Source organism: Acomys minous (genome assembly GCF_964271855.1).
Source record: "Acomys minous genome assembly, chromosome: 1".
NCBI lineage: Eukaryota > Metazoa > Chordata > Mammalia > Rodentia > Muridae > Acomys > Acomys minous.
Genome location: NC_140483.1, coordinates 89,609,146 through 89,627,247, shown reverse-complemented (window position 1 = coordinate 89,627,247; position 18,102 = coordinate 89,609,146). Strand labels below are relative to the sequence as shown.

Below are 18,102 nucleotides of genomic sequence, written 5' to 3'. Positions count from 1 at the left end.
CCATAATGCATTTACAAGCCAAAAAGATTAAACACATCAAACGTAATGGTGCATTTTCCCAAAAGTTAAAGAAAAAAAAAGAAAAAGCACCATTCTGTTCAGCAACACGGTGACTACGCAGAGGGGGAGGAATTAACAAATTGTGCTGGTTGTGGAGTGAACGTATGGTAGTTAACTGTGTTGTACAGACAAAAACCCAAATCCACTCATTCATCAAATATTTGCTGAGCAGCCCACTACCTGCCGACAAAACCAAAACCACTTATAACCACTAATTATACTTCCTGGGCCCAGCAGGTTTCCCTAACGCAGCTGACATTATCTATCTAGGTTGAGGCTCTGCCAACGTATTTCCTGAGCAGCGAGCATGTGGAAGAAAAGATACGTAACGCAAGACAGCCTCGGCCCGGCCTCCTGGCACTAGTGCCTCATGGCAAAGGCAAAGCAAATTGGAAATGCGACGCCGGAACTTACGGAGTCCCTCTGGGAGACAGAGGCGCGTCAAGCAGAGACAAGTTCCGCCCACGTGAAAGATGGCGTCTGTAGTGTCAGCCAGACCAATTGCCCGTTCCTTCTCTGTGGGCGTGGTGTCTAGACAGACCAGGGAGGGTGTGCTAGGGAGGCGCGTGCTAGTTGCCTCAGCTCCGAACTTGACACCAACAAGGGTGACCAAAGACAAAAGATTGCAAAGATCCGCAGAGCGAGCCCGGAGGAATCTGGGAGGGCCGTGGGCTGGGGGCGGGGCTAGGAGGGGCGGGATCGGGGGCGTGGTCGGGGCGGGACCGGGGCGGGGCCCGGAGCGGGCTGCGGTTGCGGTCCTTTCGCCGGCGGTGGAGGCGCAGCGGCGGCGAGTGGGTGAGTGAGACGCGCGGGCGGGAGCGGGGCTGCTGCTTCGGTCGGCTTGGCGGCCGGCGCCGGGTACCAGCGGGGTTTTTCCTCCTTCTCTCTGAACTCCTCCCTGTCCCCCGAGCGAGAGCACCCTTGGCTTTGCAGGAGTTGCGGGGGCCGCGGCAGCGCGGAGGGGATGTGGGGATGGGCCTCGTCTACGCTGTCGCCGCGTTCCCCGACCCGGAGCTTCTCCCGGGCCCTTGTGGGAACCTGCCGGGAGGACCGCGGGCGAGGCCTCCACCACCAGAAGCCTGGGCCCCAGGGGCCTGGCCCGGCGACAACCAGAGCGCTGGCGGGTCTTGCGACCCAATCGGGTCTACCCAGGGTCCTCCGCCCGGGAGGGGAGAACGCGGGTGGGATAGAAGAGAGACGGACAGCAAGCTGGCAGAATTTCACAGAAGTTTGCAAGGAGTGTCGATGCCCGGTTGCGTGGGCTGCAGCTCTAGGCAGGGTGTTCCCCAATGCTGTGGGACATGACCGGGTTGCTTCACAGTTCCGCGGTTGCACAGACTTATTAAAGGAAGTGACCATTGTGACTTGGGCATCATCACTTGACTGATGGTAATCAGTTGCAGAGAGAAGCGCACTGATTATGAGTCTATCCACCCAGGCTCTGTCTGGCCAAGTCTTGTATTACGAAAAGGAGGGAAATCGTGCTTTTGCCTGGGAGGGTTTGCTCTTTCTGGTGTGGGGTTTATTAGGCTGTACTACAGTTTTGTCCTAGCAGGTGGGTAAATCTCCATCCACGCTGTCCCCGTTCATCACCATCAGTGTAAAACAGGTACACAGTCTGCCTCAATAGTACTTGTACTTTGTACAGAGGGCCCCCAAAAAGACTGGAAAGTATTGAGAGATAGGATCATTAGTCCAGTTGGAAAACTTCTGATATGTGATCAGAAACAGCACAGGAGAGGGAAAGAAAGATAAATGAATCTTAATAGTAATATGGAGTCAGAATATTTGAAATATAGTGATCTCCTCCTGCGTTTAAAAAGGACATTCTGTAAGGCCCCCAGTGAAGCCTGAAACCTCGGGTAGCCCCTCCATGCACCGTTGCAGCAACGCTGTGATGAGATTTCTGTGAATGTAATCTCTTTGCATTTCACTGTGTATTACTGTACTTTCACCCCTGTTAAGTAAAACACGGATCACCTGAATGCAGGCACCTTGGTACTTGGCCACCTGATCTGATAACCAAGAAGACAGAGAAGTGACTAGTGGCAGACAGTGTGGACAGCATGAATATTGCATAAAAGGATGCATAAAAGGATGAATCACAGCCTGGCAGCAGAAAGCAGGCGATTTCCTCACACTGCAAGGCCCGATGTGTCACTTAAAACCAACAAATTATCTTTCTGGAAAATCTCATTTGCTCTTTTGGGATTAAAGTTCACTGCAGGCACTGTAACTTAAAATAATCAGTGGGCCAGGAGGAACTACTGTTGTCCGCCTGAGACACTGAAGTTTAGCATTGTAGAGAAACTCTTGAGTCAGTTGAAAGCTGCCTCAAGGTGACAATGCTCTTATTTCATAGGGAAAAAAAGAAAAGGAGTTATAGACTGTAGTGCAGCTTGTTCCTTAAACAAGCATTTAATGTTCCAGGAGACAAATGTAAATATAACGTAAGAAGTTGGCAAAATAGTCTGTTTGGCTATGTTGGCCGTCCAATATTTGCTTTTAGAGGATGACCAAATGAATAAGACTCGTCTTTTGAGCCTGCCCTAGAACCCCATGTTAACTGAATCGTGCCGCAGTGCTAGGGTAGCCTGCCTGAGAAACTTGGATCTGTGGCAGATGGCACAGTCTTGGTGCCGTGAATGTGTGTGTGAGGCTTGGCCGAAACTGAAAAATTGTAGAGTGACAAGGGCCAGCCTTCCATGTAGTCCACTGCCTTTACCGTGGTCTTGGTTAGTTCCAGTTTGGCAGAGAGGGCTGGTTGATGGTCGTGTCTTGTTTTCCCCCACCCCCAAGGATTGTACACTTCTGCATCACAGTAGCAATAGGCAAATAAACTTCCTCAGAGCAGCCTGGGACGTGGTAGCTGGTTTTTTATTGGGGGGCGGGGGGCCACATGTTTAAGAGGGGAAAGGGCTCAAATGTGTTGGTCTGCTAACAATGTTAATATGATTATTAACATAAATACACTTTATTACTTTTAGAACTACTTAGTAAGCCCTTACCAATCGTGAACTTTGTTTGTAGAATGGTGTGTCACCATCTGACTCAGTTTGGACCCTGGCTTCCCTCAAAAGACTCTGTGGCTAATATTAATCTTCTGGAGTAGCCAGAAATTACATAGATTAAAGTCTGGGAGTTTAAAATGAATGGTTTTTTTTGCCACATTTGTATATGGATTTTCACCAAATCTAACCTCAAGTGCTAGTAAAGCCACACAGCATCCCTAATTATACATCTCTATAATACTTTATTTTTTAGGTTATAGTAATTTCTCCTTCCTTATGATTTTATTTATATTTAACTATACTCCAAAAAATATTATATTCCTAAAATAAAGGATTTCTAAGTTCTAGGCTGCAGGTTGCTCGGGACAGCCTCGTGTACCATTCTTCTCTGTCCTGCCCAGGACATGGCTGAGCCCTTCGTCCAGAATGTCCCTCTGTTGTATTCCCACTGGACACACTACCTGCCTGCTAGTCACTTAGTGGACATCGCACTTGCTGGTATTTAACACTTATTTCTCTTAACAATGGCATTGTAGCAAGGCAATAATGATACTGGTAATCTGGATTTGCTTAAGAGAAGCCATGGAGTACTTTTAAGTAAAAAGATGGAGCTTCTTGCCATAGTCAAGGGGGAAGCTATGCTGCTGTTACTAAGGGCCATGAGAAGCCTAAATGTTATGTGAAACTGTGAAGGAAGGGGGGAAAGTTACTCTGGTCTTGCCACTGTGTTAATTTTACAAAGTGATAGCCCCAGTGCACGATAAATAATTCATTTTTTAAAAGTGAATTAGAAGGTGAATGGCATACTCAGAAAACCATGTTCTGATCAGTTGTTGCCAGCAAGTTGTGCCTCAAGCATTAGGCTTGCTCATAGATTTCACCCAAAGTCCTGCAGGGGCTGGAGAGTTGGCTTGGCACTTGCTCTTGCAGAAAACCTAGGTACCTCCACAGGCACCAGACAAGCACTTGATACATGGAGACGCACACAGAGAAGGCATAAAATTTAATAAGTATATGTAATAACTAATAACTAATAAAATAAGAATAAGTATATGCCAGTAATTAAATAAATACATTAAAAAATAAATAAATTGTGAAATTCTTCGGAAATGAGTGACCCAAAGCCGCCCCCAAGATAGCTGCACTGATGCAGGCCCATAGATGACCTGGAGCAGCGAAGAGCTTGACAGAGAAGTTGCGAGTCACGTTGCAGAAGGCTTTGCTAGCGTATTTGACATACAAAAATGCTGAAGGCCACTGGAAGGTTTTCACAAATGAGGAATTGGAGGAACTTTTTTTTACTAATCTACAGAAGAAAAGGGAAGGAGAAAATGAAACAGCCTGCAATGTAGACACAGAAATGCAATGACAGTGGCATACATGAAACTGCCAAGACAGTAAAGGACAGAGCTGTGGCATACAGACCTGGCCGGGGGAGCTCAGCATAAAGCCATCTGGAGGATTATAACTGCTACAGCAACAAATGGATGAGTTCAAAAGAGACACCACCTTCTAAATGCAGTGTTTTTCCAAAAGAATTGGGCAAGAAGCTTTTCACCTTGGAAGCTCCAGAACCATTTCCTCCTGACGTCTAGCCACTGGGGCTGTGATCCAGCCCAGTGAGCCAGATCATCCACCCAGGCACACAGAAGGTCAGCAGGACGCTGAGGGCTGGGCCATTCGCCTCGCTGCGTCCCATCCCATCATCACATCACTGCCTGCTACCACAGGAAGAGGAATCCAACCCCGTAAGACATTTCAGAAAAACCCGCACTCATATAGCTCTTTATTATTAATCTCTTTGTGCCTGTTTTATAAAGTGTACTTTATATTAGACAAAATATAAATTATATATGGGCTCTCTGCAATTTAGCCATTCAGTGGGGTATTAGAATTCATCTCAAGGGAGTAAGAAGCAACGCTATGTTGGGACAGGCTTCACTGGAAGCTAAACAATGCAACGTGATCCTTAGTCCTTTCTTTTCTTTATAATTAGAGGCGTGAGGCTAAATAAAATTAATGGCATAGGATAGTTTAATTTTCACAGCCAGGTTAAAAAGTTCCCATAACTCTTTAGGATTATGTTCTGGGGTCAATATTGCTTTACGAAGTGCTTTTCTAAATGTATATATAAAAAAAGAAAATTTTTTTAAAAAGAAAAAAAAAGAAGTGCTTTTCTTTTCGGTATAAGAATGGGGTATTTGAATTGTAGTATTATATATATAATGATTTGCCTTTTCAAACAAAAAGAAAAATGGGAATGAAATGTGTTTGTGATATAATTTTATGGTTGTATGTTCAGTTAATTTGTCATGTTGGCCTCCAATTTGCCATTGCTACTGACAACAACAATAGCACCATTACAGTTTCGATTCAAATTACATTTCTCTATTCCCTCATTGAAAACTGACTTTTCCCATTGTATCCAAAATAATCAAAATCTTAAACCAGCTGTACAACTTACATATTCTAGTCTCTTCAGACTACTAAATTGACATATATTAAAAAGTAAGTAGTACCTACCTACTTGAATTTCTGAAATTAAAAGTGCACATTCAGGGCTGGAGAGATGGCTCAGTGGTTAAGAGAGCACTGTCTACTCTTCCAGAGGTCATGAGTTCGATTCCCAGCAACCACGTGGTGGCTCAGAACCATCTATAATGTGATCTGATGCCCTCTTCTGGCCTTCAGGTGTACATGCGGACAGAGCACTGTATACATAATAATAAAATAAAATAAATTTTTTCAAACAGTGCACATTCAAAATCTCTGGGTAAACTATTCCATAGAGTTAAGTGTTGTGCCAAGTTCCGTACCCCTAATCATAATACGATAAAAAACACTCACTCAGCACGCTAAATATAGAAATAGCTCCTTTGCATGAGACTCTTAAGCTCTCTTGACAAGACAGAGATAAGAGAACTCGCATCACAGTATGAAGCTTCCAGGCCAACTGGAGGGGATTGATGTGGCCTTCCATGTGGCTCTTAGGGACTGAATCCAGGTCACTGAGCATGACAGAAAGAGCCTTTACTGTTGCACGGTCTTGCCAGCCCAGTAGACAAGCTGTCCAAGTGAAAGTACTCACGCGGACGTCACTTTATTATAGATCCATCAGATGTTTACTCCCAAAGTAATCATACAGGCAAAGAGAGGTGTATCACAGTTCACCTGTTCGCTTCCTCCAGTGCTGTTACCTTACACAGATCCCACCATTTTGTCATAAGGGTTTTTCCATGTCTTTAATTGGAGGATTTGTGATTTTATACATATAGTATGTAGAATTTCTTCTACCAAAGTAATGTGTTGGCATGAAGATCCACATGTGTCACCCCGGCTCAGATCGGCAGTGAGCTGGTTTGCTCTTCTCACCTGCCTGTCTTCCTGGTGTATTCTGAGTCATTGAAACTTTTCATTTTTTAGCAACTTACGTAAGCCTTGCACGTTGCTGTGCTGCCTTCTGCACTAACATCTTTGCTTATACCTGTCTTCCTGTTTCAGTGACATTTTAAGCAGTAGTATTGGACTGACTTTAGAAGTACCTGAGAAGCCAGGGGTCATTGAGAGTGACAGGGCTGTTTGTTCTGCTGTTTGGTTTGCTCTTACATCATTTTAGCTGTTTTAAGATATTTCTGCTATTAGGAGTTTTTTTTTTCTTTCTCTTTCTTTTCTTTCTTTTTTTAATTTTCTAGGAGTACCATAACAAAACAACAACAACGAAAAACCCTAGGGGGATTTTAAAAAGCAGGAGTTTATTCTCCCACAGTTCTAGGAACTCTAGGCCTAATGCCAATATCAAGTGATAGTCAGGAACATGATCCTCGGACAGCTCCAGGGAAACCTGTCTCACCACCACAGCTGGTGATACATCTGGGTACACATGGTACCCTTGCCATCCGTGGTCAGCATTCCAGTTCCTGCCTCGCTCTCACTGCCCTTCCCCTGCCTGCAGTCATTGGAGCCTGTTCTTGCCTAGTATGGCCCACTTTCACCTAATTGTACCCATTTGTAAGTAAGGTCCTAGTCACTTACGCAGGGCCCTCCCCTTCCTGTTTTTTGTTTTGTTTGTGTGTGTGTTGTTGTTGTTGTTGTTGTTGTTGTTGTTGTTGTTGTTGTTCTTCTTCTTCTTCTTCTTCTTCTTCTTCTTCTTCTTCTTCTTCTTCTTCTTCTTCTTCTTCTTCTTCTTCTGTTGACGTGCTTTAGGGACCAAATATCCACTCATTAGAATTGTGTGCATGCTCTGCATTTGGAGATAATAAAGGCTTGTTCTTTCTTTATATTGGCATATAACATTGTTAGGTCAACTGGGGTTCGGATGGGCATCTTTAAATGGCTGGGCCTAATGACTGTTTCTGTATGTCCCTGTTTAGCTATTGCAAGCGTTTGGATAATGTGAGAACTGGGATGCAGGCATGTCGACCATCTGCCCCCCACCCTCTCCTGCTGTTGCCAAGACAGAGATTGCCCTGAGCGGTGAATCACCGTTGCTGGCAGCTACCTTTGCTTACTGGGATAATATTCTTGGTCCTAGAGTGAGGCACATTTGGGCTCCAAAGACGGAACAGGTACTTCTCAGTGACGGAGAAATAACTTTTCTTGCCAACCATACTCTAAATGGAGAAATTCTTCGAAATGCAGAGAGCGGGGCAATTGATGTGAAGTTTTTTGTCTTATCTGAAAAAGGAGTCATTATTGTTTCATTAATCTTCGATGGGAACTGGAACGGAGACCGGAGCACTTACGGACTGTCAATCATACTTCCGCAAGCTGAGCTTAGTTTCTACCTCCCACTCCACAGAGTGTGTGTTGACAGGCTAACACACATCATTCGGAAAGGAAGGATATGGATGCATAAGGTAAGGGCCTTGTGAGCTTCTCCATGGTAACCCGGCCATTGAGAAGGGTTTTTTTTTTCCTGGTGTGTTTACATTTAAGTTTTGGAGATTATATGCAGCTACCACCAGACAGCTATGACTTTGTGTCTCAAGGCTCAGACAGATCTGGCCTCATGACTGTGTCTTCATAGTAACAAATGGAAGATGAGTTTTGGAGGAGCTCTGGCTTTTCAGTGGATTTTAGGGAGGTTGTTTTTTTGTTTTGGTTTTTGTTTTGGTTTTTTTTTTTTTTACAATTTACAAATTTAGCTAAAGGAGATTCTGGTTTTCTCCCATATTTGTATTGCTGTGCATTCTTAGCGTGTCTAAAGAACAAACCCAATTCTCCTTCCTATTTTCTAGTTTAATATTATCCTAAAAGTCCATTAAAGCATGACTAATTTTGTAAGACCTCCAACCTATTATAAGAGGAAACAGCATTTTTTAAAGAATAGTTTTCTCTGTTGTACCTGTTTTAGACTTCCTTATTTCATACTTATTAAAAATCATTTATATTCAAGAAGTTTAGCTGCAGGTGGTATTACAGGCAAGTAATCCCAGTGCTCAAGACTGAGGCAAAGGATTTGAGTTCAGGGCCACCCTGTTCTACCTGGTGAGATCCGATCCTGTAAATAAACAAACTAAAACAACCATTCTTCTTTTCCTGGATGCAAGTCTGTCTTGTCTGAGTTGAGTGGTGTATAATCATGGTGTTTTGAAGCTGCAGGTGGTGTGTGGACTGTTTTCTGCTACATTATCTCCACTGTAGAATAAATGATGCTTTGATTATATTTTATGCTGTATGTAAGAGCATGAACTTGTTGGGTTAATTCCTTGTCTCCATCCTTTTTCCCACCTGCAAAAGAAAGTATTTTCCTGTGAACCTACACATGGTAGAATGTTATCGACATTGAAAAATGAACAAGCATCAAAATGAATTTGTTAAATTTTCTTTTTCTTAGGAAAGACAAGAAAATGTTCAGAAAATCGTCCTGGAAGGCACAGAGAGAATGGAGGATCAGGTAGCGTGCACATCACAGGACGGCAGTGACATTCCCCTGCTTACGTTTGTAGAAAGCTGTTGGGTGCTTTCGGTGGCGACCTGAAGATGCATTAAGTTGACAGAGGGAGCCTGAAAATGAATAATTCTGGGGAAGGTGTATAGAATAAACTGAGTAAAAACTTCTGCAGCCTAAAGCTAAAGACTTGAATTTAAAAAAAAAAAAAAAAAAAAGATTACATCTACAAATAAATATTTGGCCACCCTTTTTTAATCTGCCAGAATAAGTTTGGGATCATTTACTCTTAGTGAAAGTAAGAAATTACACGCAGTTTATTTATTTAATTAAAGATAGTTTTTTAATACTGTATATTCTGATTATGGCTTCCCCTCTCACAGCTCCTCCCAGAATGTCCACCTAGCCAAATCTATACCTGTCCTCTCTCCCTCTCATTAGGATATAAACAGACATCTAAAATAATAATTAATAAAAATTATATATGTAAAATTAGATAAAAACAAACCAGAATAGGACAAGATAAATAAATAGAATAAAAAAGAGCCAAAGAAAAAGCTCAAGAAACACAGATAGACACAGACACACACACTTGTATACAGAGAGATTTCATAAAAACACAAAACTGGAAATGTATGTAAGGAAAAAAATAAATCCCTGACATAGTATTGTGAGTAAAGAACTTCCAAAAATGCCATTGACTGTGCTTTGTGCTGGCCATCTGCTGGGCGTGAGGCCTGGCCTTAGGAGTGCTGTGTATGCCCAGTGAGACTTAGAGAAAATGAGTTTTCATTTGTGAGCGGTTATCAGGTGGAGATAGCTTCCGGGTCAGGGATATGGGCGTGTGTCCACTTCCCTCGGCACTGAGACCGTCTGCTTCAGACCTGTGCAAGCCCTGTGCACATGCAGTTTTTACAAGGTGTTCCTTCTGCAGCTGTTTTCACAGAAGCTGCGGTGTGAAGGGAGTGGGCACACATCCATCAGAGGTCTAGGTGCTTTGGGTTGTTGGTTTTAAACTCAGACTGTATTCCATGGCAGATTTCTTTGTTTGAATGTTGAAATTCGCCAGGAACACCATTTATCTTCTTACTACTCGGGCTTCTAGCGGCATGGCCTCTAGGAAAAGGTGCCGCCTTTATCCTGCAGCACTGTATGACCTGAGGGACACTGGGGTTTTAAAAATAGGATTGTGATGAAATGCCTATCCCAAGTAGAAATTAAATGCCAGCCATTTCAGGGTGGGGCATGCACGGTCCTCTGAAGGGGTCACTTCTTCCCATTAACCCGGCATGCCACCCACCCACGCTTCTCCTTGTAAAGCGCCAGTCTTTAAACACGGCTCTGTGGCCTATACTCTCATCTTCCTTAGCATGACTAAACAGAATGAGACCTAAAAAATAAGTATTTCTTTAAAAAAAAAGTATTTCTGAGATATAGTGGTAAAATATTTGCCTAGCCTCTGTGACATGGTCCAGTTTTTGATCCCTAGCAACACACACACACACACAGACACACACACACACCTCAAACAAACAGAAAACTATAAAAATTTTCAGACTGTAAGATGCACTTTTTCCCCAAAAAAGTGGGGGGGGGGATTAGAGTGCACCTTATGGCCCAATTTCTGTTTTTACTGTTTTTCTTGTTTTACTGCTCTAAAACTGGGTGCATCTTATGGTCGGGTGTGTCTTATAGTCCAAAAAATACGATAAACAGCTTTTCAGGCCATATGAAATAATCTAAGCTAAGACCTGACACTAAAGGGTTAAAATCTAATCTTTACTTCTTATTGACCGATAAGCAGGGTCTCAACAACCTCTGAACTGTATTTCTGGTGTAATTAGGGAGAGTCATCTCAACACAAGGAAATTTAGAACCAAACAAAATTTTTCCACTTAGTGAGACTTTCTTTTGCAAAGTGAAAGTCCAGAACTTACTAGGTTGAGTTTCTGCTCTTAGAGCCGTCCTTGCAAACGTTATCCCCAGCTTCTGTGTGGGGAGGAAAGTACACTGAGGATAAACTAGAAATATTTTAAGGGGGGGACACTGTCCCGCAGAAGTTCAGGTTACAGATACACATGAGGGAACACGGGCCTGGGAGGGTCCCGTCTCAGGCTTCTGCGTTTGTCCTGTAAGGTTGTTTTGCTGAGCTCCAGGGAGACTGTTCACTCATTCATGACAATGACAGATGTCTGGGAGTCCATGTCTAAAGTGCTGCAAATGCCTGAACCCAAGGGGAGAATCAAGCTTGCCTTTCTGAAAAGGACAAGAGGCTTTATATTTGTGCCGCTGATGTAATGTGCTTGCAACAGCGCTATGGTGGCTCTTCACACTGCTCCAGGACAGCACAGCGTTCTGAGACAGCTCCAGCAGTGTTAGTTTGGGTCCTCACATCTGTCATCTGGCAAAATCACTTAACAAGGAAGGAAATTCGACATGCATTGTTGAATTCTATGTCTTAATTGTATTTGTAAACAGACGTTTCAGCAATTACCCTAAAAAAGCAATGGCAGGTTTATTCTGGAAGTTACGGTAAGATGAATTGTTGAAATAATCAAATTTTCTACATGTCCAGGATAGTCAAGGCTATACAGAGATACCTGTCTCCAAAAACAAAAAGGAAACAAACAAACAAAAAAGATTTATTTATCAGCTGGACAGTGGTGGCGCATACCTTTAATCCCAGCACTTGGGAGGCAGAGGCAGACAGATCTTTATGAGTTCAAGGCCAGCCCAGTCTACAGAATGACTTCCAAGACAGCCAGAGCTATTACAGAGAAACTCTGTCTCAAAAAACAAACAAAAAATAAAAAGAAAGAAAAGAAGGAAAGCCAAAGAGCATAAACATTCTTGACAGCTGTTTCTGTGTCAGGAAGCTTTGGGAGGCGTTGCTGAGCACATCTGCCTGCACTCGAATGTCTTTCCTGCCTGGCTCGCCCACACTGGGGTCCCTCACTTCCTTATGTTTGGTCCAGGGTCAGAGCATCATTCCCATGCTGACTGGAGAAGTCATTCCCGTGATGGAGCTGCTTGCATCTATGAAGTCACACAGTGTTCCCGAGGAGATAGATGTAAGTGCCATGGGGCATCTGAATCCTTTATGGATTCCCTTGGGCGATTCATGTGTGTCTGTGTGTGTGTCTGTGTCTGTGTGTGTTAATCTTCTTAATAGTGTAAGGTGTCAGCTTTAATCCAGTAAGCACAGATAAAATCCTGAATTTTCTGACCAAACAGGTTTTTTGATCAATCATACGGTAAAATAAAACAGTTTGTTTCACTACGTCTCCCCTTTTGTACCTCCTAGAAGAGAGGACTCCAGCCTTCTGTAGAAGGTATTAGTGTTGATAGAGGGCTTTTGAACAGCAGTGTGCCAACGAGGCGTCAGTGGTGCCGCATGCTCTCATCTCCCTTTTTGTGTGTGTGAGTGTTTCTACATGTGTGTCTGTGTACCTTGTGCAGGCAGTGCCCCAGAGGCCAGAAGGGGGCGTCAGATCCCCTGGGGACTGGAGCTACAGACAGTTGTGAGCTGCCGAGTGTGTGTGAGTGTGTGTGAGTGTGTGGGGGTGCTCTGAAGCACTGAGCCATCTCTCCAGCTTCTCAGCCAGTCGCACACTTTCCACGTGTAAAACATCTTGAGACAGTGCTCCTAATGCTCAGTCTCTTGATTCTGGAACTAAAAAGGGGAAGTTGGAAACAGTTGTTTAACCTGCCGGGCCAACTTCCCCTTTGTTCTTCTGAAAAGTCCCTGCACAGCATCATTTTATAGGGATTCTTGATGCTCGTAATGAGAGTGCAGTGTCGTGTTGACTCTAGACTTCAGCATGCTTATTATAAGAGTTCTCTCAACACTGTAAACAGACTAATTTTGTGCATTTGCCTTTTAGATAGCTGACACAGTGCTCAATGATGATGACATTGGTGACAGCTGTCACGAAGGCTTTCTTCTCAAGTAAGAATTTTACTTCTTTTTTTTTTTTTTTTTTTTTGGTTTTTCGAGACAGGGTTTCTCTGTGTAGTCTTGGCTGTCCTAGACTCGCTTTGTAGACCAGGCTGGCCTCAAACTCACAGCGATCTGCCTGCCTCTGCCTCCGAGTGCTAGGATTAAAGGCATGCACCACCACGCCCGGCTGCAGCTAAAAATCTTGATGCTCATCTGTGCAAGATTTAATGGGAAAAATAATAGAGTAACTACTTATTCCGATTATTTAGGGACAGCGCTGCACATTCAAAGTGTTGCTTACATGTACTGTTTTCACTCATCCAGTTGTGACTTATCTGGTCTTACTCCTTCCACGGTCTGAAGAAGCCGAGTTTCCAGAGTACCCAGAAAAGTTCCGGTCTTTTGTTTTGATCTGCTTCTTCTTGTAATTCTCATTAAATATAATGCTTCGGAGCCTATCAAATTCAGTTGCATTGTAGATTTTTGTGAATTCTTATTTAGGTCTAGAAATGGAAATCATTCATATTTCAGACTGATCTTTTTTCATCTAATGATGGAATTTAATACCTAAGAGGATGGGCTCTAAAACAGACTGTCTGGGTTACAACTGGATTGATTTGCTAAAGCTATGTGAAGCTGTGGCTGTGCGAAGCTGTAGCTGTGAGGAGCTGTGGCTGTGAGGAGCTGTAGCTGTGAGAAGCTGTGGCTGTGAGAAGCTGTAGCTGTGAGAAGCTGTGGCTGTGAGGAGCTGTGGCTGTGAGAAGCTGTAGCTGTGAGAAGCTGTGGCTGTGAGGAGCTGTGGCTGTGAGGAGCTGTAGCTGTGAGGAGCTGTGGCTGTGAGGAGCTGTGGCTGTGAGGAGCTGTAGCTGTGAGGAGCTGTACCTGTGAGGAGCTGTGGCTGTGAGGAGCTGTGGCTGTGAGGAGCTGTAGCTGTGAGAAGCTGTGGCTGTGAGAAGCTGTAGCTGTGAGGAGCTGTGGCTGTGAGGAGCTGTGGCTGTGAGGAACTGTGGCTGTGAGGAGCTGTAGCTGTGAGGAGCTGTGGCTGTGAGGAGCTGTGGCTGTGAGGAGCTGTGGCTGTGCGAAGCTGTGGCTGTGAGGAGCTGTGGCTGTGAGGAGCTGTAGCTGTGTGAAGCTGTGGCTGTGCGAAGCTGTGGCTGTGAGGAGCTGTGGCTGTGAGGAGCTGTAGCTGTGTGAAGCTGTGGCTGTGCGAAGCTGTAGCTGTGAGAAACTGTGGCTGTGAGAAGCTGTGGCTGTGAGAAGCTGTGGCTGTGAGAAGCTGTAGCTGTGAGAAGCTGTGGCTGTGAGGAGCTGTGGCTGTGAGGAGCTGTGGCTGTGAGGAGCTGTGGCTGTGAGGAGCTGTGGCTGTGAGGAGCTGTGGCTGTGAGGAGCTGTGGCTGTGAGGAGCTGTGGCTGTGAGGAGCTGTGGCTGTGAGGAGCTGTAGCTGTGAGGAGCTGTGGCTGTGTGAAGCTGTAGCTGTGAGGAGCTGTGGCTGTGAGGAGCTGTAGCTGTGAGAAGCTGTGGCTGTGAGGAGCTGTGGCTATGAGGAGCTGTAGCTGTGAGGAGCTGTGGCTGTGAAGAGCTGTGGCTGTGAGGAGCTGTAGCTGTGAGGAGCTGTAGTTGTACAAAGCTGTAGCTGTGAGGAGCTGTAGCTGTGAGGAGCTGTGGCTGTGAGAAGCTGTGGCTGTGAGGAGCTGTGGCTGTGAGGAGCTGTAGCTGTGAGAAGCTGTGGCTGTGAGGAGCTGTAGCTGTGAGGAGCTGTGGCTGTGAGGAGCTGTAGCTGTGAGGAGCTGTAGCTGTGAGGAGCTGTGGCTGTGAGGAGCTGTAGCTGTGAGGAGCTGTAGCTGTGAGAAGCTGTGGCTGTGAGAAGCTGTAGCTGTGAAGAGCTGTGGCTGTGAGGAGCTGTAGCTGTGAGAAGCTGTGGCTGTGAGGAGCTGTAGCTGTGAGGAGCTGTAGTTGTACAAAGCTGTAGCTGTGAGGAGCTGTAGCTGTGAGGAGCTGTAGCTGTGAGAAGCTGTAGTTGTACAAAGCTGTAGCTGTGAGAAGCTATAGCTGTGAGGAGCTGTAGCTGTGAGAAGCTGTGGCTGTGAGGAGCTGTAGCTGTGAGGAGCTGTAGCTGTGTGAAGCTGTGGCTGTGAGGAGCTGTAGCTGTGAGAAGCTGTGGCTGTGAGGAGCTGTAGCTGTGAGAAGCTGTAGTTGTACAAAGCTGTAGCTGTGAGAAGCTATAGCTGTGAGGAGCTGTAGCTGTGAGAAGCTGTGGCTGTGAGGAGCTGTAGCTGTGAGAAGCTGTGGCTGTGAGGAGCTGTAGCTGTGTGAAGCTGTGGCTGTGAGGAGCTGTGGCTGTGAGAAGCTGTGGCTGTGAGGAGCTGTAGCTGTGAGAAGCTGTGGCTGTGAGAAGCTGTATCTGTGAGAGGCTGTAGCTGTGAGGAGCTGTAGCTGTGAGGAGCTGTAGCTGTGAGAAGCTGTAGCTGTGAGAAGCTGTGGCTGTGAGGAGCTGTATCTGTGAGAGGCTGTAGCTGTGAGGAGCTGTAGCTGTGAGGAGCTGTATCTGTGAGAGGCTGTAGCTGTGAGGAGCTGTAGTTGTACAAAGCTGTAGCTGTGAGAAGCTGTAGCTGTGAGGAGTTGTAGCTGTGAGAAGCTGTAGTTGTACAAAGCTGTAGCTGTGAGAAGCTGTAGCTGTGAGGAGCTGTAGTTGTACAAAGTTGTAGCTGTGAGAAGCTGTAGCTGTGAGGAGCTGTAGTTGTACAAAGCTGTAGCTGTGGGAAGCTGTACCTCCATTTCCTTATGGCACCGACTGAGATGAGTCATATAAAGCTCAGACAGTGCCAGGCACATCAGCTCACCCAGTAGCCAGTGGCTGCCGTGCTCTGCTTATATTTGCTCTAAGAAAGACAGGAAGGGGACTCGCCAGACTTACCGAGCAGCCATGTTCCTCCTCCGCCCATACCTATCTCCTGTTGTCTCCTTTACAGTGGCACACTGTTACAGCGCGTATTTTTAAAAATGAGACGTGAATAAGTCTTTTTTAAGAGTCTGCATTCTGTTCCCTAAAGCTCACAGGGAAATACCAAGTCTGAATGTGCTTGACATAAATGTCTTAATGGCTTGACTCAGAAGCACTTCAGAGTTGGTTAGCATCAACCACTCACATATTGTTTTCAGTGTTCTTTGCCTTTAAAAAAATTACTATAAAGTGGTGGCATTTTATTGACTAACTTGGGTATCTTTTTCTTTAAAATGTATTTAGTTTTATGTGTGCCTGTGCCTGGTACCTGCAGATGGCAGGAGAGGGCTTTGGATGGTTGGGAGTCAACATGTGGGCTCTGGACCTTCTACACAAGAGCAGCAAGAGTGTTCTTAACCAGGGAGCCAGCGCTCCGGCCTGGGGTTGTCGTAAGATAATGTGATATCTGTGAAAGTCCCCAGAAAATGAAAAACCCTTCACAAATAAAATATAACATTATGCAGATAGATCCGGTGTTTGTCAAGTAAAGCTATTCAGTGTTATTCGAAGCTCGTTTATTTTTCTCTCGTTCGTGACGTTGTAACCCTGCCAATGTCTTCATGAACCTACAGTGCCATCAGCTCACATCTGCAGACCTGTGGCTGTTCGGTCGTAGTAGGCAGCAGTGCAGAGAAAGTCAATAAGGTAATTCATTTTATGGTTCAAATATGATCTGACTTTGAATGCCACCAGCATATCATGAATTATCACTTAAATATTAGATTGCACTTGAAATAGCCTAATAGTATAAGGAAGCAATGTAATTTTACAAAATTACTCCTTACACCCTCTAGCAAAAATGACTCTAATAAAATGAGTAAGTCTTTAGTCACCACTTTAAGTTTGATAATTCCCACTTGTATCATAAATTGTTTTGAGAAAATTTTTTAAATGAGATTTTTTTTTTTGAAGTAGGGTCTGACTATATAGACTGGGCAGGTTAGTCTCAAACCCACCACAATCTACTTACCTATTCTTCCCAAGTAGTGAGATTAAAAGCAAGCACCGTGGCCAGGCGTGGTGGTGCACGACTGTAATCCCAGCACTTGTGAGGCAAAGGCAGACAGATATCTGTGAGTTCAAGGCCAGCCTGGTCTACAAAGTGAGTCCAGGACAGACAGGGCTTTTACACAGAGAAACCCTGTCTCAAAAAACCAAAAAAGAAAGGAAAAAAGGCAAGCACAACCTTGCCTGGCTTTGAAATGAGATATTTTTCAGATGTTTTCCTTCTGTTTCCCACTTGTTGTTTTTATTCCTGTATGCCTTTACCTACTAAATAACTTGTTGTTGGGTATGTGAGGTAATAGGAAACATTGGCAAATATCATCATGAAGTACAGAGTGATTACACACAACTTTATATTAAGATAAATATTTGAGAGTAACAAAAAGGAGATAGGGTAAAAGAGCAAATTAAATAGCTCATCAGGCTTCTGAAGATGATTAGTGCAAACTCTGTGAGTTTATGACCACGTACACTGTGGGGAACACACAGAATTAATTCCCTTGTTGTCAGGGAAGGTATAGAAAGGTCAGTGGTGAAGTGAGAAGCATGAGCTTGGACGTAGGCATGTCTGACAGCACAAAACTACCTTCTCAGGATAGCGTTCAGGGTAGTTCCCTAAAAAGATAGACACTTGGGGAGCCAAGATAAGTGATCAAATACTTCTTCGTGGTTAGTGCCCAAAGTCAGCAGCTGTCTTTACAGACACTAAAGACACATAAATACACATTCATATCAATGGTAACAAACCAAATTTCTCTTCAAAAAGTTTTACATGTAAAGATGCTAGGGATGGTTATTTGCTTTACAAAGTTGTATGTCTTTTTTTTTTTTTTTTTTTTTTGAGAGCCAGCCTGTGTATTTACATAAACTTTAATTTGCCAAATGTGTGGATATATATATATATCTTATTCAGCCATTTATGAGAGAATACTAAACCTCTCGCTGTATTTTAGCTAGGCATTTAAAACTGTTATGTGTGACCCTAAAAAGTAGCTATCCACTTGAGATGCTGAAAGCCTTGGATTCCACGGGGGAGGGTTCATCTTGGTGACTTTTTAAAAGATTTACTTATTTCTGCCTGCATGCATACCTGAACACCAGAAGAGGGCACCAGATCTCATTACAGATGGTTGTGAGCCACCATGTGGTAGCTGAGAATTGAACTCAGGACCTCTGGAAGAACAGACAGTGCTT

General features: G+C 44.4%; 1 protein-coding gene across 2 annotated transcripts in view; it reads left to right on the top strand.

Annotated features, from left to right (window-relative positions):
• Positions 1–779: 779 nt before the first annotated feature.
• The window catches only part of C9orf72 (C9orf72-SMCR8 complex subunit), a 30,376-nt gene continuing 13,053 nt past the window's right edge, over positions 780–18,102 (top strand). The window contains exons 1-6 of one of the 2 annotated variants that reach the window (XM_084774012.1): positions 780–855; positions 7,442–7,927; positions 8,908–8,967; positions 11,937–12,032; positions 12,846–12,910; positions 16,476–16,548. In XM_084774012.1, coding sequence (XP_084630138.1) covers positions 7,484–7,927; positions 8,908–8,967; positions 11,937–12,032; positions 12,846–12,910; positions 16,476–16,548 — 738 coding nt within the window. In that variant the 5' untranslated portion in view covers positions 780–855; positions 7,442–7,483. Of the gene's footprint in view, positions 856–7,441; positions 7,928–8,907; positions 8,968–11,936; positions 12,033–12,845; positions 12,911–16,475; positions 16,549–18,102 lie in introns of those variants that run through there. The other variant, XM_084774013.1, reaches the window with a different exon arrangement.